We start from the raw sequence: 27,304 nt of genomic DNA, 5'->3' as shown, positions 1-27,304 counted from the left end.
ACGGACTACATCTGAATTAATTAATCTAATGGGTGTGACTACCTCCTGAAACACAGAGTCCAGTTAACTCTCCCCCTGCCTGATGTATCTCAGTGTTTGAAGCTCGGACTCCAGCTCATCAACACGGAGCCGGAATTCCTCGAGCAGCCAACACTTACTGCAAATGTGATCACCGTGAGCATCAATGGTGTCCACCAGCTCCCACATAATGCAGCAGCAACACATCACCTGCTCTCCCATTCTATGTAATTAATTAAATTTATTAATATTATTTTTAAACCAATCACTTACCTGCTTTCAAGCTTTCTATCTCTGCCTTACAGGGACCATGGTCTGCTTCCTCAAACCCTTGCTCGCAAGCCAGCTTATATGCTGCCTTTACCTCCCTAACCATTTCCTCCTGCTCTTTTATTTCTTGTATAAGGCGGGCGTTCTCCTCCCGCACGCTCATCTCATTGCTCTTGGCCTCTGCAACTAGGCACTTCAGGTACTCTGACTCGTGCCTCGTGCGGCTTTTGCCCTCACTAAACTGGTCCACCAGGTGCTCTATCTTGGCCTGGTATTCTTCAACCTCCCTTTCCCTATCCCAACTCTCTGCTCTAGATTCCCGAAGCCTGTGGGTAACTTCCCCAAGCCTGCGAGCACCTAACTACAAACAGACCAGTGGGATAAAAAGAAACCCAATAACTGCAGCTCTCTCCAGACCCAAACCACCGTCTGCTACATCGCATACCATTGCCGATGGTCCTGCCGTGGTCGCCATTTTGTAGGAATTAATGGAGTTATAAACTGGGTGGGTTATATTCTCTGGCCAGTCAGAAGTATCTGAGCTGCTCCAGAACCCCGTGCAGTTTCGAATCGCTCCCCTTTCCTGGTTCTGACCGCCGGACTTATTCAGCAGCGATGTAGACAAAACCAGACTCGTGGTTGGGTGCAAAACAGACCAGTATTTATTGAAATAAAAGAAATAAATTGAAAATAATCAATACAGCACACCTATGCTAAATACAGCACTTTTACTTAACACAGTACACTTTTGTCTACTACTGCACTCTTTTGCTTACTACAACACTCTTTTACTTAAATACAGCACTTTTACTTGGTAGGGGAGGAGAAAACGGACACAACGAGGGAAAATTGACTAAAATTACAATTTTAACAAAATTCCCCTTAATTCCCACCCCTAATACCTATCTAAGTTGCCTTGTGATGGGCCAGAAAATCTATGCTCACCAGAGAACGCCTGCTCCGTGCCCTTGTGTTCTTAGATTCTTCACTGCCCCGAAGTAGAGATACCCCAGTATTTAAAAGTAACTGCTGGTATTCCACTCCTTGGGTGGGCTGTCGAGTTGTTCTTCCTTGCAGGCAGAGCACGGAGGTGAGGCAGCAGAGAGAGAGAGAATGGCTTCCTGAGAAGCTGTCTTTATACCCCATTTGGGAGCCGAAATCTTCGCGCCCAAATCTGGATGTATCTGGGCTATACAAAAGGGAATTGATCTGTCCCCATTCATTGTGATGGGTTTTTGAATGTATCCCCATTCATTGACTGGTTTGAATAAAGCTGTCCCAGTTTGAAAAAACATGTCTGTTTCCTTAAGTGCTGAGTAAACAGCCCTTGGATGTTAGTGTAAACATCCAATTGTCCTGCGGTCACGCCCAACCGCAATTGAGTGACATTCTCAAGTACTTAATCTCTTGAGTCAACATTGTAGCTTTGTTCGTGTAAACAGAGTTCTTTGATTGGCAGTTTGAATACCTCATTACTTCAGAGGCTGGGTTTTTAAAAAAATCCTTTGTCAGCCATCTTTGATTTTCCTTTTTCACATACACACAGGCTGCCCCCTTTTCTTCCACCACGAGGTCTGACGGCCATTTTGATGCCCTGGATTTTTAAAGGTATATTCTACCCAGGTTTTCTTTGATCAAAAATATAATCTTCGGGGCTGTAGAGATTTTGGAAATTCTTGCGAAACCCTACACTATTTGGAAGGAGAGCAGGGGAGTTCTCCCCGGTATCCTGGCCAATATTTATCCCTCACTCAACATCACTAACAACAGATTATCTGGCCATTATCACATTGCTGTTTGTGGGAGCTTGCTGTGTGCAAATTGGCTGCTGCATTTCCCACATTACAACAGTGACTGCACTTCAAAGGTACTTCATTGGCTGTAAAGTGCTTTGGGACATCCTGAGGTTGGGAAAGACACCATATAAATGCAAGTCCTTCATTTTGTATCACAATCTGTTTCGAATGTTCCATTTACAGTACATTGCTGTCGTGTTTCAGAAGTTTTGATCATTTTACCACAGGAAGGTTAAGGGGAGGGTTGGGCGGGGGAGGGGGGTCGGTGGTGGGGAAGTTACATTTAAGGGTTGTGTTTCAAAGAAAAGTGTAGTCACCCAAGTTTGAAAAAAATGTACCGAGACAGAAAGTGGCTCGAATGCTAACGAGTTGGGCTTTGAAGTTGTTTCCTGATAGAGGTCATTAACCAGGGGGCATAGATCTAAAGTAATTGGTGGAAGGATTAGAGGGGAGCTGAGGAGAACTTTTTTCACCCAGAGAGTGGTGGGGGTCTGGAACTCACTGCCTGAAAGGGTGGTAGAGGCAGAAACCCTCATCGTATTTAAAAAGTACCTGGGTCAATATAAGATAGTCACCAAGAAGTCCAATAGGGAATTCAGCAGAAACTACTTTACCCAGTGAGTGGTGGGAATGTGGAACTCGCTACCACAGGGAGTGGTTGAGGCGAATAGTATGGATGCATTTAAGGGGAGGCTGGACAAGCATATGAGGGAGAAGAGAATAGAGGGTTATGCTAAATGAGGAAAGACGGGAGGAGGCTCGAGTGGAGCATAAACACCGGCATGGACTGGTTGGGCCGAATGGCCTGTTTCTGTGCCATATATCCTATGTATTTAATCCTATATATGGATATGCGCTTGAAGTGCTGTAACCTACAAGGCTATGGACTAAGGACTGGAAAGTGGGATTAGGGTGGATAGCTCTTTTTCGGCCGGCACAGACACGATGGGCCGAATGGCCTCCTTCTGTGCTGTGAATTTCTATGATTCTATAAGCAATGAATAAGCTTGTCTCAGTAATCAATGAACACCTCACACTAACTGTGCTGAGAGGACCATGATATGAGGCATTTAACAGGGGTTGTCAGGTACAGGCTTTCATCCACTTTTGAACATAAAGGATAAGGAAAGGCAACACATTGGCAATCAGGTGCTGAAGCCGAAAGCTTCAAGGGTAAGTTTAATCCAAGTTCAGAAGTTTAGCAATTGCGGAGAATGGTTCGGAGTTATTGGGGGTAATTCTGATTTCGGACAGAGTCTCTCAGAGGCAGATCAACAGCATTTACTTCTCTCCTCCATCCAGTCTCATGCTTGAAGGGCCATATGGCTTACTCCTGCTCTTAATTCTTCCTCTTTCTCTCTTAGTTGTATGACAGAGAACTGTCAGAAACATTACTGTAGCAATACGAAGCTTTATTCAACACAGTCTTAGGTACAAATTTACACTTCTGCTTTGAAGTATTGTTACAAGTTCAGGTCTGCTGCAGACTTGGCTTCAGTGCCATTAAGCGCTGCCGTTAACGATAAAAGCATCTTATGTATCTCAGTATAACCTGGGTGTACTGAGATTGGAGTCTTATTGTGGGAAAAACTCTGCAAAGTAGAAGCAGGGATTAGGTGCCCACCAACTATCTTAAACATTCATTCCCTCCACCTCCAGCGCACCGTGCCCTAGCCCTGAACTCACATCTTTCTCCAGTTTCTCTCCGAACTCCCCTCATGACCTCGCCTCGCTCATCTTGTCCATGAGACCCGCTTCCTGCTCCCTCAACCCTATTCCCACCAAACCGCTGACCACCCAACTTCCTTTTCTGGCTCCCATGTTAGCTGACATTGTTAGCGGTTCTCTCTCCTCGGGTACTGTCCCCCTCTCCCTCAAATCTGCCTTCATCACACCCTCCTCAAAAAAAACAACCCTTTACCCCTCCACGATCTCTGAATTGTCAGACTGCTTGTCCGACATCCCTCTCCCTAACATCTGTCTGAGGCTGAACCACACTGCTCGCAACCTTGGTGTCATATTTGACCCTGAAATGTTTTCAAATCCCTCCATGGCCTCGCCCCTCCCTATCTCTGTAATCTCCTCCAGCCCCTCAAACCCCCGAAATATCTGCACTCCTCTAATTCTGCCCTCTTTAGCATCCCTGATTATAATCGCTCAACCATTGGTGGCCGTGCCTTCAGCTGTCTAGGCCCTAAGCTCTGGAAATACTTGCCTAAACCTCTCTGCCTCGCTACCTCTCTTTCCTCCTTTAAGACGCTCCTTAAAACCTACCTCTTTGACCAAGCTTTTGGTCACCTTTCCTTATGTGGCTCGGTGTCAAATTTTTGTCTTAAAATACTCCTGTGCAGCGCCTTGGGATGTTTTACTACGTTAAAGGAGCTATATAAACACAACTTGTTGTTGTTGTTGCGCCTGCAGTGTCTACCATCTTAAGATGCACTGTAGCAACTCGCCAAGGCTTCTTCGGCAGCACCTCCCAAACCCGCGACCTCTACCACCTAGAAGGACAAGGGCAGCAGGCGCATGGCAACACCACCACCTCCAAGTTCCCCTCCAAGTCACACACCATCCTGACTTAGAAGTATATCGCCGTCCCTTCATCGTCGCTGGGTCAAAATCTTGAACCCCCCCCTCCCTAATAGCACTGTGGGAGTACCTTCACCACACGGACTGCAACGGTTCAAGGAGGCAGCTCACCACTACCATCTCAAGGGCAATTAGGGATGGGCAATAAATGCTGGACTTGCTAGCGATGCTCATATCTCGAGCATGAATTAAAATATAATAAATGAACGCAGGAGTCAAGGTGATGTTATTCACGCATTAAAACTGTACATTTACCATAAAAGCCAAAGCTCTGATAGGTTCCTGGAAACTGATCACATCCCTGAGCTAGATGACCACCAGCAAAGATTAGTGTGCAAATTGTGTATGTACGGAGCATGGAATAGGTTACTGTATTCTATTAGCCTTGCCCCTCCCTATCTCTAACCTCCTCCAGTCCTGCAACCCTCCGAGATCCCTGCACTTCTCCAGTTCTGGCCTCTTGTGCATCCCCGATTTCCTTCACCCCGCCATTGGCGGCCGTGCCTTCAGCTGCCTAGGCCCTAAACTCTGGAATTCCCTCCGTAAACCTCTCCGCCTCTCTCTCCTTTGTTGAGATGCTCCTTAAAACCTACCTCTTTGACCAAGCTTTTGGTCACCTGCTCTAATATCTCCTTATGTGATTCAGTGCCAAATTGTGTTTGTTACCGCTCCTCTGGAGCATCTATGGGACGTTTTACTACATTAAAGGCGTTATATAAATACATGCAAGTTGTTGTTGTAACACGAAGACACATTTAGTCTTGATTTTCTGATCCTGGTAAAAATGAGGTCACTCTGTCCCAGTCCATACCTGCACAAATAGCCCAGGAGATGAGTCACGCCCTCAAGGGTGTCAGCTGTGGCTCAGTGGGTAGCACACTCACTGATATGAATCTTGTCATTCGTGTGAAAATGACTTATGTAATAATACTGGGCGACCTGCTGGTGGCGCTGTCCAGGGAGAGTATAAATACTCGGGCATGGGCCCAGCTTGTGCAGGACATTCTTTAACAGGAACTAGTGAAGGACACAACTCGATCTCCATGTTGAAAAACAGTTGATTAAAGCCTTGTTTAATACTCAGACCAAGTGCCGAGTAGTTTTCTTACGGCACTCACCTTCTTGAGTCAGAAGGTTGTGGGTTCACAGTCCCACTCCAGAGATTTGAGCAGGTAATCCATGGCTGACACCCCGGGTGCAGTGTTGAGGCAGCGCTGCAGTGTTAGAGGTGCCGTCTTTCAAATGAGACGTGAAACCAAGGCCCCGTCTGCCCTCTCAGGTGGATGTAAAAGATCCCAAGCCACAATTTGAAGAAGAGCAGCGGGAGTTCTGGACCAATATTTAACCGTCAACCAACAGATTACCAGGTCATCAGGTTTGTGGGAGCTTGCTGTGTGCAAATTGGCTGCCGTGTTTCCCACATTACAGCAATGATTACACCTCAAAAGTACTTGATTGGCTGTAAAGTGCATTCAGGGTGTCCTGAGGTCATGAAAGGAGCTATATAAGGGCAAGTCTTTCTTTTATCATTAAGGTATACAAAAGAAAAGCTTGCCTGAAGAGTTTTGGCTACAGCACACTTGGCAAGGGAGCAAAATCCGGGGAAGGAGAAGCTCTTACCCAGCGGTAGCTCACCAGAAAAGGGGAAGTTGTGGTGGTGACAGTAAGGATGACTAATTGTTCATAAGAATAGAGCAGACAAATATGGGCAGCATTGCTCACTTTGATGCTCAGGGGTTGGAGGTGCTGCTGGCAGAAGTGTATTAAAGAAGGGTGCAGATCCCCTAATGCAAGGACCACTGGCCCAGAAATTAGGGCATGCGGGAGGGGGTGGGTGGGGGCGGGGGGGGGGTGGGGTGCAGTGGCACATGGCAAAATATCCTGCATCAGAACGGTGAGGTCCGAGACGCTCCTGATATTGGGTCTTGGACCTCAATGTAATGGAGCCGGGGTTTCCGGATTGGGTGGGGGGTTGGTGGGGTGTGCTGGGAGGAAGGGAGATCGGAAGTAGTGATTGCGCTCGCTTCCTGCCCGCCATTTTGGGGGCCTTATGTGTCCATGCAGCGTCCGAAGAACCCGATGCAATTTATAGGTCAGTAACATTCTTCCCCTGCCCATGTACACTGATCACTAAAATGTAGTAGTCAGCACAAAGATACTTAAAAAGGTTAATGGAGTGTTAGCCTTTATAACTAGAGGGCTAGAATATAAAGGGGTGGAAGTGTCGCTTCAGCTGTACAAAGCCCTGGTTAGACCACATCTGGAGCGCTGTGTACAGTTCTGGACATCACACCTTAGAAAGGATATATTGGCCTTCGAAGGAGTGCAGCGCAGATTCACCAGAATGTACCCAGGGTTCTGGGTTAGATTATGAGGAGAGATTACACTCTAGGCTTGTATTCCCTAGACTATAGAAGGTTAAGAGGTGATTTGTTTGAGGTTTTTAGGATTTTGAAAAGAATTGATAGAGTAGATAGAGAGAGACTTCTTCTGTTGGTGGGGGAATCGAGGACAAGGGGACGTAAACTTAAAAATCAGAGCCAGGCCATTCAGGAGAGAAATTAGGAAACACTTCTTCGCTCAAAGGGTGGTAGAAGTGTGGAACCTTCTCCCACAAAAAGCAGCAGATGCGAGCTCAATTAATCATTTTAAATCTAAGAGCGATAGATTTTTCTAGCCAAGGGTATAACAGGGTTTGGAGACAAGGCAGGTGGATGGAGTTAAGGTACAGATCAGTTATTGAATGGCAGAACAGGCTCGAGGGGCTGAATGGCCCACTCCTGTTCCAATGTTCCCTATCTCACTGCACAACCAGGCATTGCTGTTAACACTGCTGTAATCCACAACACCCCGTTCCCAAGCCACACTGTCGTGGGTTTTGACACAGATCTTCCAGCATCATTCGTAAAAGTGTCGTCTGCTATTTTAGATTGGCACAGAAATATCCCCACAATGACCACTTCTTCCTTCTTGGTAATGTGTGGTTATCTGCAGAATCCTGCCCTACGACGCTCCACAATGACTCATTTGAGTTCCATCGCGCTCGTCTCTCCCTTGGAGACAAAAGAGTAATATTTTTATTCATTAACAATTTCAGATGAGTTAATTAATTAAACACAGTTTTAAGATAATTGGCAAAAGTATCGGGGGTGGGGAGATGAGGACAAACGTTGTTACGCAGCGAGTTGTTGTGATCTGGAATGCACCACCTGAAAGGGCGGTGGAAGCAGATTCAATAGTAACTTTCAAAAGGGAATTGGATAATTACTTGAAGGGGAAAATTTTGCAGGGCTCTGGGGGAAAGAGCAGGGGAGTGGGACTAATTGGAGAGCTCGTTCAAAGAGCCGGCACAGGCACGAAGGGCCGAATGGCCTCCTTCTATAAGATCCTAGGATACGCAACTCTATCATTATGGCAACGCTCACGTACCTGGAGCAGGGAAGTGCAATAAAGCTTTGAAGAGAAAAATAAACTTTAAGTGAGGATTCACGTGGATTACATGGCAGCAGAAGTAGGCCACTCGGCCCATTGAGTTTGCTCCAGCACTTGTCGTGGTAGTTCTATCTTATTAATCTTAATTATTTTATCTCTATCTTATTAAACCCAATTGCCTTGCTTACTTGGTATATACTGTATCTGGTTTGAGACCAGTACCTATTTAGAAGGACTTAGGGCTGGCAGACCAGAGCTATTTGAGATTTAACCGAGGCGCCTCTGCCTTCTCAGGTGGTTGCAGGAGATCCCATGGCACTGTTCAAAGAGGCCGGGTTCCTTTTCGTGTCCTGGCCAACATTCATCAGTCAACCAACACCGCCAAAAAAGAGATTAACCGGTCGTTTATCTCATTGCTGTTCACACTGGAACTCCCTCCCTAAACCTCTCCGCCTCTCTCTCCTCCTTTAAGACGCTCCTTAAAACCAGGGGGCATATATTTAAAGTAATTGGTCAGAGGTGTAGAGGGGATTTGAGGGGAAGTTTCTTCACCCAGAGGGCGGTGGGGGTCTGAAACTCACTGCCTGAAAGGGTGGTAGAGGCAGAAATCCTCACCACATTTAAAAAGTGCTTTGATATGCACTTGAAATGCCGTAACCTACAGGGCCACGGACCAAGAGCTGGAAAGTGGGACTAGGCTTGATGGGGGAAATATTCGGTTGGTTAGCGCCTCCCGTTAGCGCCTCTGGGGGGCGCTAACGGGGCGCAAGGAGCTTAGCGCCCAAGCGCGGCAACTTTAGCGCCGCTCGCGAAATTGACCAGTCATTTGGCGGCGACGCCAAACACTACCGCCACGATCTCCTGCGCCCTCGGATCATGTAGCGTGCAACGCCCCGGTAGCGCCCTGGACCGGATACTGAGTCGCGCCCCCTGCCTTAGCGCCTGCCGCTAGGAACGACAGGTAGAGGGGAACGTTTTCAAGTCGGGAAGGGGCTGGGGGAGCGCTATTTAAAGGCGGGCAGCTCCTGCCTTTTCTTGTCGGCAAAATTTTTGGTTTTAACGATGTCCTAAGGAGTTTTGGCCCTCAGCACAACTTTTGAGGTTCCTAAGCGCCGAGCTCTTTCCCTGGGCCTATCCATTAGTGCTTCCAACACAATTGCTTTTGAGGTCTCTCCAGGCCGAGATTCAAGGCTGCAATGAGCGGGGAGTGGCTGGCCAGCAAGATGGCCCCTCCCCTTTAAGAACTGGGTGGCGCCAGTCTGTCTGGCTTCCATGGTAACGGGCATCGCCTGAGCTTCGGTAGCGTTCTGAGGTAGCGCCTCGCTCCCTGATGTTTGCACCTTAAGAGAGGTGTGTAGCGCCTGATTTAGCGCTCAAATCACCTCCAGGGGCGATAGAGGCGAATTTTGCAGTCGGAGGTGATAATTAGCGCCGGGCGCTAAACTTTGTGCCCCGCCGATATTAGCACCCCAAAATGGGCGATACCGAATTTTTCCCTCGATAGTTCTTGGTTGGCCGGCGCGGACATGATGGGCCGAAATGGCCTCCTTCCGTGCTGTAATATTCTATGATTCTATGATTCTCTTGGGCCAAGCTTTTGGTCACCTGTCCTAAAAACTCCTTATGGGGCTTGGGTGTCAAATTGTGTCTGGAGCGCCTTGGGATGTTTTACTGCGTCGAAGGCGCGCTATAAATGCGAGTCGTTGTTGCGGGATCTTGCTGTGTGCCAACTGGATGCTGCATTTGCCTACAATGCAACAAGAAGTGCCCTTTAAAAGTAATTCATTGGCTGTAGAGTGCTTTGAGATGTCCTGAGGATGTGCACGATGGTGTAAAATGCAAGTTCTTCCACACCCTGCCGTCAGCTCAGTGCTGCACTGCGTGGAAGTAAGGGGAGTGGAGACCCGTGAAGATGTGCTTGCTCGCCGAGTCTCCATGTTACACAGTGGGGCCCAGCGTGCCGAGAGACAGGCGCTCAACGCCGAAAGAAAGAGTTGGCCCTCAACGAGGCAGGAACTATAAAACCAAGAAAAAGCTCCGTAGGGTTCGATTCAGGCATCTTCACTGCTGAATCATACTACAATTTGTGGCACTGTGTAATGAGAACTGATTCACAGCCGTGCCACGATAACCAGTCCGATTAGTTATACTTTATATAAGTGTCAGCTGTGGCTCAGTCGTCTCTGAGTCAGAAGGTTGTGGGTTCAAGTCCCACCCCAGGGACTTGAGCACAAAAATCCAGGCTGACAATCCAGTGCAGTGCTGAGGGAGTGCTGCACTGTCGGAGGAGACGTTAAACCGAGGCCCCGTCTGCTCTCTCAGGTGGACATAAAAGATTCGAAGAAGAGCAGGGGAGTTATCCCCAGTGTCCTGGGCCAATATTTATCCCTCAATCAGCATAACAAAAGCAGATGATCTGGGTCATTATCACATTGCTGTTTGTGGGAGATTGCTGTGCGCAAATTGGCTGCTGCGTTTCCCACACTACAACAGTGACTGCACTCCAAAACGTACTTCATTGGCTGTTAAGCGCTTTGAGATGTCTGGTGGTCATAAAAGGCGCTATATAAATGCAAGACTTTCTATATCAACATAATCAATGCTTCTTGCCTCTCCGCCTTGATTAAAGTCAAGTTCGCATCAAGTCAAACGTTGCTTTCATATTGTCGTCGCTGTACAGACACTTCTCACACAATGGAACCCACCTGCTTAAACTCAATCTACATTTCAAAACTTATTGACATTAAGGAATAACTTGCATTTATAAAGCACTTTATCCCATTGCTCAAAAACATCCAAAGGTCCATTGCGTAAAACAATCTGCTTTTTCTAAGCGCAGTCATTTGTTGTTAAGCTGCAAACGTGGCAGTTATTCTGTATGTACATGAATGCCCCACAAAACATCAGTGACATGAAGGACGAATTAAAGTGTCTCTTGAGGGAAAAATGCTACGCATAGCAACTCCGAACGTTCCTTCAATATCACGGGGGTCCTGTAATGTCCACCTGAACATCTGGAACAGGCAGGTAGGTCCATGAAACATTCGGAACAGGTGTATGCCATTCAACCCCTCGAGTCTGCTCCGCCATTCGATTACATCTTGACCAATCTGCACCTCAACTCTATTTACCTGCCTCTGCTCCATGTCTCTTGATTTCCTTACCTAACAAAGCTCTACCTATCACAGTCTTGAGAGCTCCAAATTTCTACTATCCTTTGTGTGAAAAAGTGCTTCCTTATTTCGCTCCTAAATGGCCGAGCTCTAATTTTAAGGTGTTGTATCCTTGTTCTTCAGTCCACCACCAGAAGAAATAGCTTCTCCTTGATTTAACATCTCATCTGTAGGGTTTCATCTCTGACTGATAATACAGTGTTCCCTGAGTACAGAAGAACATAAGAACATAGGGATTAGGAGCAGGAGTAGGGCATACATCCCCACGAGCCTGCTCCGCCATTCAATAAGATCATGGCCGATCTTCAATCTCAACTCCACTTTCCCGCCCGATCTCCATATCCCTTGATTCCCCCAGAGTCCAAAAATCTATCGATCTCAGCCTTGAATATACTCAATGATTCGGCATCCTTTGGGGTAGAGAATTCCAAAGATTTACAACCCTCTGAGTGAAGAAATCCCTCCTCGTCTCAGTTTGAAATGGCCGACCCCTTATCCCGAGACTGTGCCCCCCTAGTTCTAGACTCTCCAGCCAGGGGAAACAACCTCTCAGCATCTACCCTGTCAATCCCCCTCGGAATCTTGTATGTTTCAATGAGATCACCTCTCATTCTTCTAAACTCCAGAGAGTATCAGCCCAACCTACTCAATCTCTCTACACCAGAGCATCAGTCCTGGAATATGCGGTCAAGTCCTACAGCAGGAATGCAACCACAACTTTCTGAGCATTACCGACTGAGCCAAAGTCTGATTTTATGAATATATACTGAGGAACTCTGTTCCAGCTCCTACATTAACACGGAAGCAACAAGATGGAAAGATTTGCATTTATATGGCGCCTTTCATGACCTTAGGACGTCCCAAAGCGCTTTACAGCCAATGAAGCGCTTTTGAAGTGTAGTCACTGTTGTAATGTAGGAAACACGGTAGCCAATTTGAGCACAGCAAGCTCCCACAAACAGCAATGAGATAATGACCAGATCATTTACTTTTTTTTCCGTGATGTTGGTTGAGGGATAAATATTGACCAGGCTATCAGGGAGAACTCCCCTGCTCTTCTTTGAAATAGTGCCGTGGGATCTTTGATGTCCATCTGAGCCGTAATGCCTCATCCAATAGACGGCACCTCAGACAGTGCAGCACTCCCTCAGTACTGGCACTGGGAGTGTCAGCCGCGATATTGTGCTCGAGTCTCTGGAGTGGGACGTGAACCCACAACCTTCTGACTCAGGGGCGAGAAAGTGCTCCTCGGGTGGGGCGGGGATCAGTTCCAATTAATCTAAACTCACCAATATCGATGCCGGCGTGCTCGTGCTTGCTGATTCAGTCCATAAACCTGGCTTCTTTATTCTGCCAAAGCATTTGCGGTACTCTTTCCTCACCTTTGCACAGGACCAATGGTAGGGAAAAAAAAGGGGAAAATTAAAAATCCAAGGTAACTGTCTTTTAATTTCAGCTAAAAAATAATTCCCACACCTCACCGTGTAGGTTTAGAACAGAAACGAGGACTTTACAATATCATTACCTTGGAATTTAACACACAGAGGATGATGAAGATGAAGGTGCCCTGGAAACTGTTGAAGATGGTGAATAAATAGGCCATGACAATGGTTTCTTCCCCAAAGTGGAACAAGCCAAAAATCCAGGTACAGCCCAGGACAAACACCTGCGCCATGGCTTTAAACGCCAGCATCCTGTACAAAAAAAAATATTTTTGTGTAACTACTATTTCAAGGCGGTAATTCTTCATTCCCGACTTGTCTGCACCTTCTTTTCCTACCAAATCTCTCCTCTCCTTTGAGTCATTCTTCTTACTGATCTTTGTCCAAGTGGCAACCCTTCGCGAACTACAGATCATTTCACCATTGGGCTAAGATCTCACCAGGAAATTAGTTCAGAGAAAATTATTTAACAATATGGAACTCTTCCATCTTTCCTCCAATCCACAGGCTCTGCATACACACGTCCCTAGTCACAACTTGTTGGCCTATCTCATGCTCTATTACTGCTCTGTCCAACCCTATTGGTGCCCTGCACAATGGACACTGGCCTTCACCCAAGTTCCTCAACAATCAGTTTTTTTATAAATGTCTACAAGTTAAGGGCTGGATTTTCTCAGCCCCGAGGAGGCGGGACCGCCGGTGATGTTGCAGAATTTGGGGGTGGGTGACAAAACCGCCTCCGTGCCCGCCTCCGTGCCCGCTTGCCAGAAGGCGGGAAGCCGTCCCGCCCCGGGTTCCGTCTCCTCGAAGCGGGAAATGGACTAAAGCCTATTGACTGCCTGTTAACAGGTAGTTAACAGGCAGAAAATAGGATTATCCCCATTTTTCATTGCGATGTGTGGGCTTCCTGACCTCGGAGAACCCCGCCAGGGTGTAGGAGCCGAGTAGGAGGTCTGCGGGGGTCAGAGGGGCCTGAAAGTGCGATGTAGAGGTGAGTGATGGGTGCAAGTGTGGAGTGGTAAATATGTAAGGTGAGTGTAAAGTGTTAGAAAAGATTCACTTACCTTTGTTTCTGCCGATTGCCTTCAGCCGCTGTGGAGCCGGAGTCCCGACATCTCCATTGTAGATATCACAGACTGGCTGTTGGATCCTCCAAACCAACAGCCAGGTGATTTCTACAAAGTAGAAAGGTTTGATGAGTCCTGAACACAAGGTCTCATCAAACTACACAGAATGTCAGTGTTTGACAGCTTCACAGAGCTGTCAAACGATGACATTTCTTCTTTCAAAAGTTCTTGACAGATGGTACGTCAGACGTTGATGTGCTCTGTCACTGACTTCCCCCTAATTGGCCTGTTGAGCCCTCTGGGTGGGCTGAACAAGGTCAATCAGGGGGAAATCCCACTGGTTGGCCAGAAACTGATGGAGGCGGGATTAAAAGCTGGCAAGCAGCAGTCCCGCCTCCAAAAGCTTCCCATTGAAAAAATCCAGCCCGAAGAGTCTAATTTGGAATTGTATGTTGTTTACCATTTGTGACTTGAAGTACATATATGAATAGGTCGAGAGATGAAGGGGGAGAAATTCACCTCAAGGCTGGCCATTTTGCACCTGAAAAATGGGCTGCCTGGAGTTAAACATTGGGGAGTAACTAATGGCATGTTCAAGTGGGCCTGTGTGGGTCGCTCATCCAGATGACAGCACCTCCGACAGTGTGGCATTCCCTCAGTACTACACTGGGGAGCGTCAACCAAGATTTGGTGCTCAAGTCTCTGGGGTGGGATTTGAACCCACAACCCTTCTGACTCAGCGGCGATGAGAGTTCTACCACGACTGATACTACACACACACGTGACTCCAGTATCACACTATGCGGTTGACTCTTACTGCCTTCTAACAGGCCGCGATTGCTACAAAGTTCAATAACAAGAAGAGAATCGGAAGCACCATCACCACGTGGAATGCAGCAATTCAAGGAGAAGACCTTCCGCCTTAACGGGGCAACTAGAGAAGGGCAGTAAATGCCGGCCTTGCCAGCGTCGCCCGAATTCAGAGAAGAATAAAAAAACTTTTCAGAGGGTTAGATGTTTCTCCAAGAGAGTCAACCCGAGAAACTTGTGTTCTTCTGGTGAAAAGTGCGTAGACACGGACGTTGAGTTCGGACATAATTAATGCTCGGGCAGTTTAGAAACAAAAATCATTCTCGGGATGTGGGCGTCACTGGCAAGGCTCAGCATTTATTGCCCATCCCTAATTGCCCTTGAAAAGGTGGTGGTGAGCCGCCTTCTTGAACCACTGCAGTCCGTGTGCTGAAGGTACTCCCACAGTACTGTTAAGGAGGGAGTTCCAGAATTTTGACCCTGGCTTATTAGTTGACCTGGATATTGATTGAACATTATGCTGATGACGACTGTCCAAGCCTATATTGGGGTAAAGTCACAAGTAAGGAGTGTGATGGAATACTCTCCACTTGCCTGGATGAGTGCAGCTCCAACAACACTCAAGAAGCTCGACACCATCCAGGACAAAGCAGCCCGCTTGATTGGCACCCCATCCACCACCTTAAACATTCACTCCCTCCACCACCGGCGTACCGTGGCTGCAGTGTGTACCATCTACAAGATACACTGCAGCAACTCACCAAGGCTTCTTCAACAGCACCTCCCAAACCCGAGACCTCTTCCGCCTAGAAGGGCAAGGGCAGCAGGCGCATGGGAACACCACCACCTCCAAGTTCCCCTCCAAGTCCCACACCATCCTGACTTGGAAATATATCGCCGATCCTTCATCGTCGCTGGGTCAAAATCCTGGAACTCCCTCCCTAACAGCACTGTGAGAGCACCTTCACCACACGGACTGCAGCTGTTCAAGAAGGCGGCTCACCACCACCTTCTTGAGGGGCAGTTAGGGATGGGCAATAAATGCTGGCCTTGCCAGCGATGCCCACATCCCAGGAACGAATAAAAAAAAAGTACCATATGGCAAATGGCACCAACTGAGCCATCCCCAGCTAGGTGCCAGCGCCTACGGGGAGGGGAAGAAATTGCTGGAGAAAATAAAATGCAGGAGAAACTCCGTTATAATAAACGTTATGAGACTATTTTTCTAACTGACCTTTTGTCTTTAATCTTCGACACTTCAGAGTTAAGGCCGGAGAGCTGCTTCCGCAGTATCCAGAGTATGGAAATCAGGAGGACTGTGTTGACCTGTCAATTTGCCAGCAATTTTAATCAGAATAAAGAACAGTATTTAGCCACAGCCGCAAGTATTGTACTCTTTGCGCTAGATTGGGATCTGCAGTTGGCAAGGGAAAGATCTGAGAAGGATGCACTCCTAGGGTTCGGACCTGGTTTACCGTTGGACACAGCAAGCGCTTCAGCTTTTACTTGACGTGGGCAAGCTTTTCGTCACAAGGAGTGAGGTCCATCTGCACACGTGCTAATGGCTTCAGAGTAAAGTTATTAAAAAGCTCAAGGGTGCAAGAATACACCGTTCACGGTAAACTCGACTGAACCTGAAGTGACCAAATTTAATGTACCGACCGGCTTTGAGGGCAAGAGACTTCTTGGCGAAACAAATGATGTAAAATAAATGATGTGCTGACGGTAAGCATGCAGGTGCAGCAGGCGGTTAAGGAGGCAAATGGTATGTTGGCCTTCGTAGCGAGAGGGTTTGAGTACAGGAGCAAGGATGTCTTGCTGCAATTGTACAAGGCTTTGGTGAGACCGCACCTTGAGTATTGTGTGCAGTTTTGGTTGCCTTATCTGAGGAAGAATGTTCTTGCCATGGAAGGAGTGCAGTGAAGATTCACCAGGCTGATACCTGGGATGGCAAGAATGACGTATGAGGAGAGATTGTGTCGATTGGGCTTATACTCACTGGAGTTTAGAAGATTGAGAGGGGATCTCATCGAAACCTATAAAATTCTGTCAGGCCTGGACAGACTAGATGCAGGAAGGATGTTTCCGATAGCCGGGGAGTCCAGAACCAGGGGTCACAGTCTAAGGATAAAGGGTAAGCCATTTAGGACTGAGATGAGGAGGAATTTGTTCACCCAGAGAGTGGTGAACCTGTGGAATTCTCTACCACAGAGGGCGGTGGAGGCCAGTTCATTAAATATATTCAAGAAGGAGTTAGATATATTTCTTAAGGCTAAAGGGACCAAGGGATATGGGGAGACGGCAGGGACCGGGTACTGAATTTGGATGATCAGCCATGATCTCATTGAATGGCGGAGCAGGCTCGAGGGGCCAAATGGCCTACTCCTGCTCCTATCTTCTATGTTTCTATGTTTCTATGTGCTTGCAAGCTGGGTTTTTTTTCTCCAAAAGATAAGACCTTGAAGTTCTGTGAGGACAAGGAGTCAACCCTCCGGTGCAAAAACAAGGACATCTTCAACTCGTGAAGTCACTGGCCTTGGTTGGCCAAGCGTCAAAATTGTTAGGAAAGTGAGAGGGGGAAAACAAACGCTATTCACACAGTTCGGGACATGAATGCTGTGGGCGAGTTGCCAGGTTTTAGATGCTGTTTCAAGACACTCGGGGGCTGCAGTCGAGGGCAACTTGGTCAGTTGCCAGTTAAAGTCATACATCTAGTATGACGGTCATCCAAAACTCGGCTGCCCGTGTCCTAACTCGCACCAAGTCCCGTTCACCCATCACCCCTGTGCTCGCTGACCTACATTGGCTCCCAGCTAAGCAACGCCTCGATTTCAAAATTCTCATCCTTGTTTTCAAATCCCTCCATGGCCTCGCCCCCTCCCTATCTCTGTAATCTCCTTCAGCCCCACAACCCCCCCCGCCCCCCACCCCGAGATATCTGCGTTCCTCTAATTCTGCCCTCTTGAGCATCCCTGATTATAATCGCTCCACCTTTGGTGGCCGTGCCTTCTGTTGCCTGGGCCCTAAGCTCTGGAATTCCCTGCCTAAACCTCTCCGCCTCGCTACCTCTCTTTCTTCCTTTAAGACGCTCCTTAAAACCTACCTCTTTGACCAAGCTTTTGGTCACCTGCCCTAATTTATCCTAAGTTGTTGTTGTTGTTGTAGTCACCCCCGAGCCGACCTCTCACTGGTGTTGGCACGTATGTAATTGCTTATGATCACTTGAACTTAAAGTAAATGATTAGATCCATGCACGCTTACTTGTAATAAGTAAAGGAGAGAGTACGGGTTGTCACGTAGTATTTTGTGCGCTTACTTGTAACCTCTCGTTGATTTTTAAGTACAGAAGAGTTTACCCTGAAATCATTGTCTCGAGTTGTCTGTTCCATGGGTCTGAACTCTAGGAACTGTCAGACAGAAGTTCAAAACAACCCGAACATCTTACAAGGGTATCTAAATATTCGTGCGAGAGACGTGAACTAATGAAAGAGTAGTTACCAGAATGATGAAGCAAACAGGTCCCACGAAACTCCATATAAATCCTCTCTCTAACTGCAGCCAGCAGCTGTGAAGGAAGAAAAAAGTTACACTCAGATACCAGCCAACACTTCTATCCCATTAGTCCATCTACTATTCTATTGATTAGTCAATAAAATATCGCCCCGATCTTATCTGTGAGGCGTGTTCGGAAGTGGGGGTGAGGGTGGATGGGAAACCTGGAAGTACGGGCTTTCCGAGCTTTTAATTTTTTTCTGTAGGATTCCCGCCCATCAGCCAGCCTGATTGACAGGCTGATTGACAGGCTGGCTGCCCGTCAAGCGGGGAAAGCCTGTGGCACTAGGCCGCAGCCGAGCTGAGAGCAGGTAGGTCAAGTGGGGGAGAGGTGAGAGAGATCACGGTTGGTCGTGGTGGGGGAGGAGATGCTCCCCCCCTCCGCCAGCCGCTGCTGCTTTTCATTCGTGATCTGTGCATCGCCTCCGACTCTGTCTAACAACCCAGGGTGGATATCTCTGAGCTAGTGTTTGTAAGGGATTGAGTGAGCGCTGGTTAGTGGTGTGCAGTCTGCTGGGGCCAGCATACTATGGAGCCTGTGCGTTCTTCCTCAAGCACAGCTAGAGAAGAACAACAGGAAGAGAGGTTACGATGGTTTCCTGATCAGAGGCACGTGCAATTTGAAGCAGAAGGAAGGACACGAGGGCTTCACTTTGCTGACAGTTATTGTGGGGCACAATAGGGTGAGAGGAAGATCATTGGCAGGAGGGCCAAGAACCAGAGGACACAGATTTAAGGTGATTGACAAAAGAACCAAAGACGACGTGAGAAAAATCTTTTTTACTCAGCGAGTGGTTAGGATCTGGAATGCACTGCCTGAAAGGGTGGTGGAGGCAGATTCAATTGTGGCTTTCAAAAAGGGAATTGGATAAGTACCTGAAGGAAAGAAATTTGCAGGGCTACGGGGAATGGACGGGGGAGTGGGACTAGCTGAAGTGCTCTTACAGAGAGCCGGCATGGGCTCGATGGGCCGAATGGCCTTCTTCCGTGCTATAACCATTCCATGATTCTATGATTCTAGTTCATGAACCTTCAGCTGCCACTCGAGGTCCTTCTTCCCCGATTCTGGCCTCCCTCGCCGAGGTTTCGAGTGCTTCTTCCTCACAGTGGGTGAGAGGTCAGAGGCCTGAGGGGCCCGCCACCACTCATCACAGCTCTTTGGCTCTGCTGCTATGGGCTGTCCTCTCATAGAATCATACAACACAGAAGGAGGCCATTCGGCCCATCGTGCCTGTGCCGGCTCTTTGAAAGAGCTCTCCAATTAGTCCCACTCCCCCTTGCTCTTTCCCCATAGCCCTGCAAATTTTTCCTTTTCAAAATATATCCAATTCCCTTTTGAAAGTTACTATTGAATCTGCTTCCACCGCTCTTTTAGGCAGTGAGTTTCAGATCATCATAACTCGCTGCTGAATTTTTTTTCCTCATGTCGTCTCTGGTTCTTTTTCCAATTACCTTAAATTTGTGTCCTCTGGTTACCGACGCTCCTGCCAGTGGAAACAGTTTCTCCTTATTTACTCTATCAAAAACGCTCATGATTTTGAACACCTCTATCAAGTCTCCTTAACCTTCTCTGCTCGAAGGAGAGCAACCCCAGCGTCTCTAGTCTCTCATGTAACGGAAGCCTTTCATCTCCTTCAAGATGAATGCAAGAAGTGAGAACTAGCTTTCGTTACCGTGACAGCAGTGCAAACATGCAGCCCATAATGAGTGTGATGAAAGATACATGCAATGAGCAATTACAACAACAACAACTACTTGTATTTATATAGCATCTTTAGCGTAGTAAAACATCCCAAGGCGCTACACAGGAGTATTTTAAGACAAAAGATTTGACACCGAGCCACGTAAGGATAAATTAGGGCAGGTGACCAAAAGCTTGGTCAAAGAGGTCGGTTTTAAGGAGCGTCTTAAAGGAGGAAAGAGAGGTAGAGAGGCGGAGAGGTTTAGCCAGGGAATTCCAGAGCTTAGGGCCCAGGCAACAGAAGGCACGGCCACCAATGGTGGAGCGATTATAATCAGGGATGCTCAAGAGGGCAGAATTAGAGGAGCGCAGATATCTCGGGGGGTTGTGGGGCTGGAGGAGATTACAGAGATAGGGAGGGGCGAGGCCATGGAGGGATTTGAAAACAAGGATGAGAATTTTGAAATCGAGGTGCTGCTTAACCGGGAGCCAATGTAGGTCAGCGAGCACAGGGGTGATGGGTGAACTGGACTTAGTGCGAGTTAGGACACGGGCAGCCGAGTTTTGGATGACCTCAAGTTTACGTAGGGTAGAACGTGGGAGGCCAGCCAGGAGTGCGTTGGAATAGTCAAGTCTAGAGGTAACAAAGATATGGAGTTCTGACGAAAGGTCATCGATCTGAAACGTTAACTCTGTTTCTCTCTCCACGGATGCTGCCCTAGCCTGCTGAGTTTTTCCAGCGTTTTCTGTTGTTATTTCGGATTGCCAGCATCCGCAGTATTTTGCTATCAAATGGCTGAGGGTCTCAGCAGTGGATGAGCTGAGGTAAGGGCGGAGACAGGTGATGTTACGGAGGTGGAAATAGGCGGTCTTTGTTATGCTGCTCATTTCAGGGTCAAATATGACACCAAGGTTGCGAACAGTGTGGTTCAGCCTCAGACAAATTTTAGGGAGAGGGATGGAGTCAGTGGCTAGGGAACGGAGTTTGTGGTGAGGACCAAATGTACATTTCATGTGATGCTTTATAGGAACAGGAGTAGGCCATTCAGCCCCTCGAGCCTGTTCCTCCATTCAATTAGATCGTGGCTGATCTGTTCCTCAACTTCATTTAGTCAGCTTAGCTCCATATCACTTGATACCTGTAATGTATTATCACATGGTTTGTCACATGGTTTAGTATGAGCGTGGTTTAGTATGAGCATGCTCAGTCCGCTCTGGCCTAGTAAAGCAAGCAGATGAGCTAGCAACTCATCGTGTTTCTGTCCTTCATTTGTTCTACACAGATATAATATATATTGGCGATGAGAATGGGATCCCAAAGCCATTTTTAGGGATCATGGAAGGACATAATATTCAACATTCGAGTTTAAGGTGAATTTGTGGCACCTACACTGAATTTTCACGATGTTTTACTGTTAATGCTCATACAGAATCATCTGTGCTTCGCCTTCACGTGTATGTACACACAGCAACAGCGGCGTTGATTCTCACAGGTACACAGGTAGCGTGCTGAGTAACTGTTTGACGGGATCGGGACAATCATGGCCGCGCATACGGGATTCAGCGGAAGCCTCGGCCTGTATGACCGAGCTCGCAAACCATTCAGTTCTTACATTGAGCGGATGGAGATGCTTTTTAAGGCCAATAACATTATTGAGACGGAAGGTGCAGATGAGAATGTTCAAGCTCAAAATAAAGTAACTCGTGAACGGAAGAAAGCAATTTTTCTAACAGAGATCGGGCCAGATGTCTATGGAACTTTGGCAAACCTACTCGCGCCAGGGAAAGCGAAGGATGCGCCGTTTGAAGACATTGTCGAGAAATTCGAGGACCATTTTGCCCCAAAGCCGTTAGAAATAGCAGCGAGCTATAACAGCGAGCTATAACAAAAGCAAAATACTGCGGATGCTGGAAATCTGAAATACAAACAGAAAATGCTGGAAATACTCAGGAGCTCAGGCAGCATCTGTGGAGAGAGAAACAGAGTTAACGTTTCAGGTCGATGACCCTTCGTCAGAACTGGAAAAGGTTGGAGGTGTAACAGGTTTTTAAGCAGGTGCGGGGGCAGGGAAAGGGGGGGGCGGAGGAAAGAACAAAAGGGAAGGTCTGTGATAGGATGGAAGGCAGGAGAGATTAAGAGACAAAAGGGATGATGGTGCAAGGCAAAAGGAGATGGTAATGGGACAAGTTAAGAAACAAAAGATGGCTCTAGATAAAGAGATGTGGCTGTGAAAGCAAGTTTTGGTAGATACCTGATCAAACACGAGAAGGGAAACAGAAAGCAATGAAGATGAACAAGGTAAAAGAGACAAACGGAAATCCCGTCGGAGAGAAGAGCTATAAGTTTGGTACCAGAAACCAAAAACAAAGTGAAACCATCAGTGAGTACATTGTAGCTCTTAAGAACCTGTCTTTGCTTTGTAACTTCGGCGCACTTGTGGATCGTGCGTTGTGAGATAAGTTTGTGTGTGGACTGGTGGATGAGCGCACACAGTCCAAGTTACTGAACACTCCGAACCTAACTTTTGACGTAGCATGCAAAATTGCCCTATCTATGGAGATGGCATCTAAGAATGCTAGAGAGCTCCATTTAACTCAAGTGACTCGTGCAGCTGAGGTCTACAGTCATAAAGTCAACGCCGAACCTAAAGCTGTGAGACTGGATCAAAAACATGTTGTTGAGAGCAGTTCAGTGAATTGTTACCATTGCGATGGAAATCACTCACCACAGTCCTGCCAATACAGAAATGCGAAGTGTTTTCACTGCCAGAAGCAAGGCCATATTTCAACAGCTTGCAGAGCTAGATCTAAAACAGGAAGTAAGAACCATTCTAGTGGCAATGCAAAGTAGTGACAACAAAAGGGAGGAGTTCACAATATTGAAGTGAATACACCTGATGTTGAAGAACTAGGCATCTGCAGTATCTATGCCACTATTCTGACAGGGCTGGACAGACTGGATGAAGGGAGGATGTTTCCCCTGGCTGGGGGGTCTAGAATGAGGGGTCACAGTCTCAGGATATGGGGTAGGACATTTAGGACTGAGATGAGGAGAAGTGTCTTCACTCAGAGGGTGGTGAACCTGTGGAATTCTCTACCACAGACACAAAAGGCATCAAGGAGTATGGGGAGAGAGCGGGAATATGGTACTGAGATAGAGGATCAGCCATGATCATGTTGAATGGCGGAGCAGGCTCGAAGGGCTGAATGTCCTACTCCTGCTCCTATTTTTCTATGTTTCTATGTTTCTAGCGACAATGCTAGCAGTCGTGAGAAAGACTTCTGTACAAAACTTTTGATCAACGAGCAATATGTGTATCGACACGGCAGCGGACTGCTCTATAAGGAGTAAGGACACATATGAGAGTAAGTTTAATCAAATACCACTTACAAAGAGTACCGTAGAGTTAAAAACCTACTCCAGAGAAATCCTGGAGACACGTGGACAAATGGAATGTACAGTTCAACACAATGACCAGTCAGTAAAGCAGCCTATTATTGTAGCGAGCTACAACAACAGGCCAACCCTCATGGGCAAAGACTGGTTGAGAAAGTTAAAACTAGACTGGAAAAACATCTTCAGTGTAGATGCTTCAAAGAAGCAACTCGACACAATGCTGAACAAGTACGAAAGCATGTTCACAAACAGTTATGAGGGCATCACTGGGTATGACGCGCATATCTGCATCAAGTCCAATGCGAAGCCTGTCTATTGTAAGGCAAGACATTGAAAAGTCAGGTGGAGGAAGAGCTAGAGAAACTGAGAGAAAACGGAGTGCTTGTAAAAACTGACAAAAGTGAATGGGCTACCCCGATTGTGGTAGTGCCCAAAGCAGACAAAACTGTACGCTTGTGTGGTGACTACAAAGTTACTATCAACCAAGCAGTTGACGATGAACAGTACCCGTTACCTACATTGCAAGATTTGTATGCAGCACTCTCTGGGTCAAAGGTTATCTCCAAGCTTGACCTGTCGCACGCTTACGCACAGCTGAGTGTTGACAGAGAGTCAACAGTATCTCATGGTCAACACACACAAGGGACTGTACTCATACGCGAAGCTGCCGTATGGTGTAAAATCCTCCCCAAAAATCTTCCAAGCTACGATGGATAAGATTTTGCAAGGAGTTCCAAATTGCTTATGCAATCAAGACGATGTGCTGATCGCAACAAGCAGCAAGGAAGAAAATCTAGAAGCGTTAGATTTAGTGCTTCAAAGGTTGAATGCCCACAATGTCAAATTGAAAAGGAGTAAATGTGCTTTTGTGCAGCCTGAGGTTGTGTACCTTGGTCTGAAAGTTGATGCAAATGGCTTACAACCAGTGAAGGAAAAGGTTGATGCTGTCATGAATGCTCCAAAACCACAGAAAGTGTCTGAGTTAAGATCTTTCCTTGGAATGGCCCAGTACTACGCACGTTTCTTACCTGAGTTAGTGAGCATCTTAGCTCCATTGCACGAGCTCCTCAAGAAAGATGTCCAGTAGAATTGGACAAAAGCGCAACAAGAAGCTTATGACACTTGTAAGAGAATCTCTCTAGCAATGCTCGACTTGTGCACTGCAACACAGAGCATGAGCTTAAGTTAGCGTGTGATGCTTCCAGCTACGGTGTGTGAGCTGTCATAAGCCACGTAATGGATGACAGCCAAGAGAAACCAATCGCGTTCGCACCGTGAACCTTCACAAAGAGCGAAAGAAACTACGCGCAAATTGAAAAGGAAGCACTCGCCATTGTGTTTGGAATCAAGAAATTCCAACAGTTTCTGATTGGCAGAAAGTTTACCCTGATAACCGATCACAAACCGCTCCTAGCAATATTGGGGCCCAAATCTGCCATCCCTGCAATGGCCACATCCAGAATGCAACGCTGGACAGTGTTGTTGTCACAATATGATTATACGATTGAATATCGCACTTCAAAGCAAAACACAATCGCAGATGCCTTGTCCAGGTTGTCTCATGAGGACTCGTGTGTTGGGAGTGAAGGCGAGATTTTCATGCTAGGTGCAGTTGACAAAAACTTTCCAGTGAATGCAACTGAGATTGCAGATGAGACTCAAAAGGACTCAGTACTGAAAAGAGTGTATGACTAGGGACAGGGTCACTGGCACGGCTTGGAAGCTCAGCAGAGCCAGGCCTGGTTAGTACCTGGAGGGGTGACCATCAGGGAAGACCAGGTGCAGAAGGTCACGGAAGGAGCCCCGAGGAGGGGTGGTTGGTGAGAAGGTCACGGAAAGAGCCCCAGGAGGGGTGGCTGGTGAGCAGGTTGCAAGATCACATTTCGTTGTTCATGTACTTGTACAATGACAAAGTTGAATTATTATTATTGAATGGATGGACTGATCAGCGTCTGGACACAGAGTTGAAACCATTCCATAACCGTTGTACTGAATTGTCTTGTGAGCAAGGTTGTATCAAGTGGGAAAACTGAGTGGTGTTACCCACTTCTTTGAGAGCTAGAATTCTGGCCGAACTTCATACTGAACATCCAGGGATCGTCAGTATGAAATCAATTGCAAGAAGCTTTGTTTACTGGTCTGGATTGGACAGTGACCTGAACCACTTGACCATGAACTCATACATGAGTCTGACTCAGTTCAGACTTCAGTAACTGAAGTGCCAGGTTCACACAAGTCTGAGATAGTAACAGGATCATCTTTGAGTTCAGAACCAGAACAAAACAGCCCGGAAATTGGTTCAACACCAAAACCTTCTGTAAGGAGATCAGGAATGCTCCGCAAACCTGTCATTAAACTGGATTTGTAGTTCATTAAAAAAAAAGCCAGGAGTTTTTGTTATGAGGTACATGTAATGCTGGGGAAAATGGGACCATAGTTTTGTTGTATTTGAGAGGGGAATACCTACATTTTTTTTTAAAGGGGAAAGCAGTGTAATGTATTATCACATGGTTTGTCACATGGTTTAGTATGAACATGCTCAGTTCGCTCTGGCCTAGTAAACAAGCCCATGGAACAGCTACTCATCCTGTCTCTGTCCTTCATTTGTTCCACCCACATATGTTACAACACCCTTACCTAACAAAAATCTATCGATCTCAGAAAATTTCAACTCACTCCCCAGCATCCACAGCCTTTTGGGGGAGAGAGCTCCTGATTTCCACCACCCTTTGTGTGAAGAAGTGCTTCCTGACATCACCCCTGAACAGCCTAGCTCTAATTTTAAGGTTGCGGCCCCTTGTTCTGGACTCTCCCCCCGACCAGAGGAAGTGGTTTCCCTGTAAGCGCATCCTTTATTATTTGAAATACCTCAAATTAGATCACTCCACAACCCTTTGAGATTAAGGCCAACATTCTATTAGCCTTAATACAAAAAGAAAATACTGCAGATGCTGGAAATCTGAAATAAAAACAGAAAATGCTGGAGATACTCAGCAGGTCAGGCAGCATCTGTGGAGAGAGAAACAGAGTTAACGTTTCAGGTCGATGACCTTTCCTCAGTTCTAACGAAGGGTCATCGACCTGAAACGTTAACTCTGTTTCTCTCTTCACAGATGCTGCCTGACCTGCTGAGTATCTCCAGCATTTTCTGTTTTTATTCCATTAGCCTTTTTGGTTACTTTCCTGTACCTGTCCACTGGCTTTTAGCGATTTGTATAAATGGAGACCCAAATCTCTTTGTAGGCTTCTTTGAAGGCTTTAAAACTTTATTTAACATGCTTAATTCTTTTTCTTTCAATTGAAAGTATTTTAAAATTATATTATTTTTTAAAGAATTATATTTTCTAATGTTAAGGTTGTGGACTGGTCATGAGAAGTTAGTGGGCTCTCGCTTTTGCCTCCCGTTTCCCAGCTTTGAGGTTCAAGATGCCCGTCTCAGGGATGGCAGGCTGCACAGGCACCATGGGCCCCCTCCAGCCCCCTACCGGCTGTTCACAAACCTTCCTGTCTGCAGAGGCGGTGGGGGGGCGGTGGGGGTGCTATTTCACCGTGACCCTCAGCAATGCTTCCTCTGAGAACACTTGCTTTCCTCCAATCCTGGCCTCTTGCACATCCCTGATGACCAACGCCCCCAGCTATTGGCAGCTGTACCTTCAGCTGCCTGGGCCCGGAGCTCTGGAACTCCCTCCCTCAACCTCTCCGCCACTCTCTCCTCCTTTAAGAGGCTCCTTAAAACCTACCTGTTTGGTCATCTGCCCTAATACAGGAAACTCTCATTTAAACGGCACCTAAATATCCGGAATTCTCTATTAGCCGGCAAAATTCATAGTCCGAAAACAACACCTCAATAACCGGCAATGTTGCCGAGTCCGAGTCTCCCGCGGTGGCCGAGTTAGTCAGTGGGGGTAGTTCTCCAAACTGCCACTACTCGGCTTCTTGGCGCTGTCAGAAGTCGGAACACCTCAATACCCCTGTAACAGGAGTCTGACTCTCCCGCGCTGCCGGGAGTCTCTTTAAAACAACATTCTGCAGGTGAGTACCCAATTATACTGCACGTTTCTTGATTTTTTAATTTTT

General features: G+C 47.0%; 1 protein-coding gene across 1 annotated transcript in view; it reads right to left on the bottom strand.

The window, feature by feature from the left end:
• Positions 1–927: 927 nt before the first annotated feature.
• Positions 928–27,304, bottom strand: part of LOC147097616 (adhesion G protein-coupled receptor E3-like) — a 76,881-nt gene continuing 50,504 nt past the window's right edge. The window contains exons 12-16 of the mRNA XM_085971587.1: positions 18,096–18,162; positions 15,832–15,923; positions 12,804–12,972; positions 12,568–12,660; positions 928–7,726 (exon numbers count right to left, since the gene is read on the bottom strand). Coding sequence (XP_085827713.1) covers positions 7,697–7,726; positions 12,568–12,660; positions 12,804–12,972; positions 15,832–15,923; positions 18,096–18,162 — 451 coding nt within the window. The 3' untranslated portion in view covers positions 928–7,696. The remainder of the gene's footprint in view (positions 7,727–12,567; positions 12,661–12,803; positions 12,973–15,831; positions 15,924–18,095; positions 18,163–27,304) is intronic.

Source organism: Somniosus microcephalus, chromosome 31, assembly GCF_052327205.1.
Source record: "Somniosus microcephalus isolate GS21.2 chromosome 31, FLI_Smic_1.0, whole genome shotgun sequence".
Taxonomy (NCBI): domain Eukaryota; kingdom Metazoa; phylum Chordata; class Chondrichthyes; order Squaliformes; family Somniosidae; genus Somniosus; species Somniosus microcephalus.
Note: the sequence above shows the minus strand (reverse complement) of the source record. Positions and strands in the feature narration are given on the sequence as shown.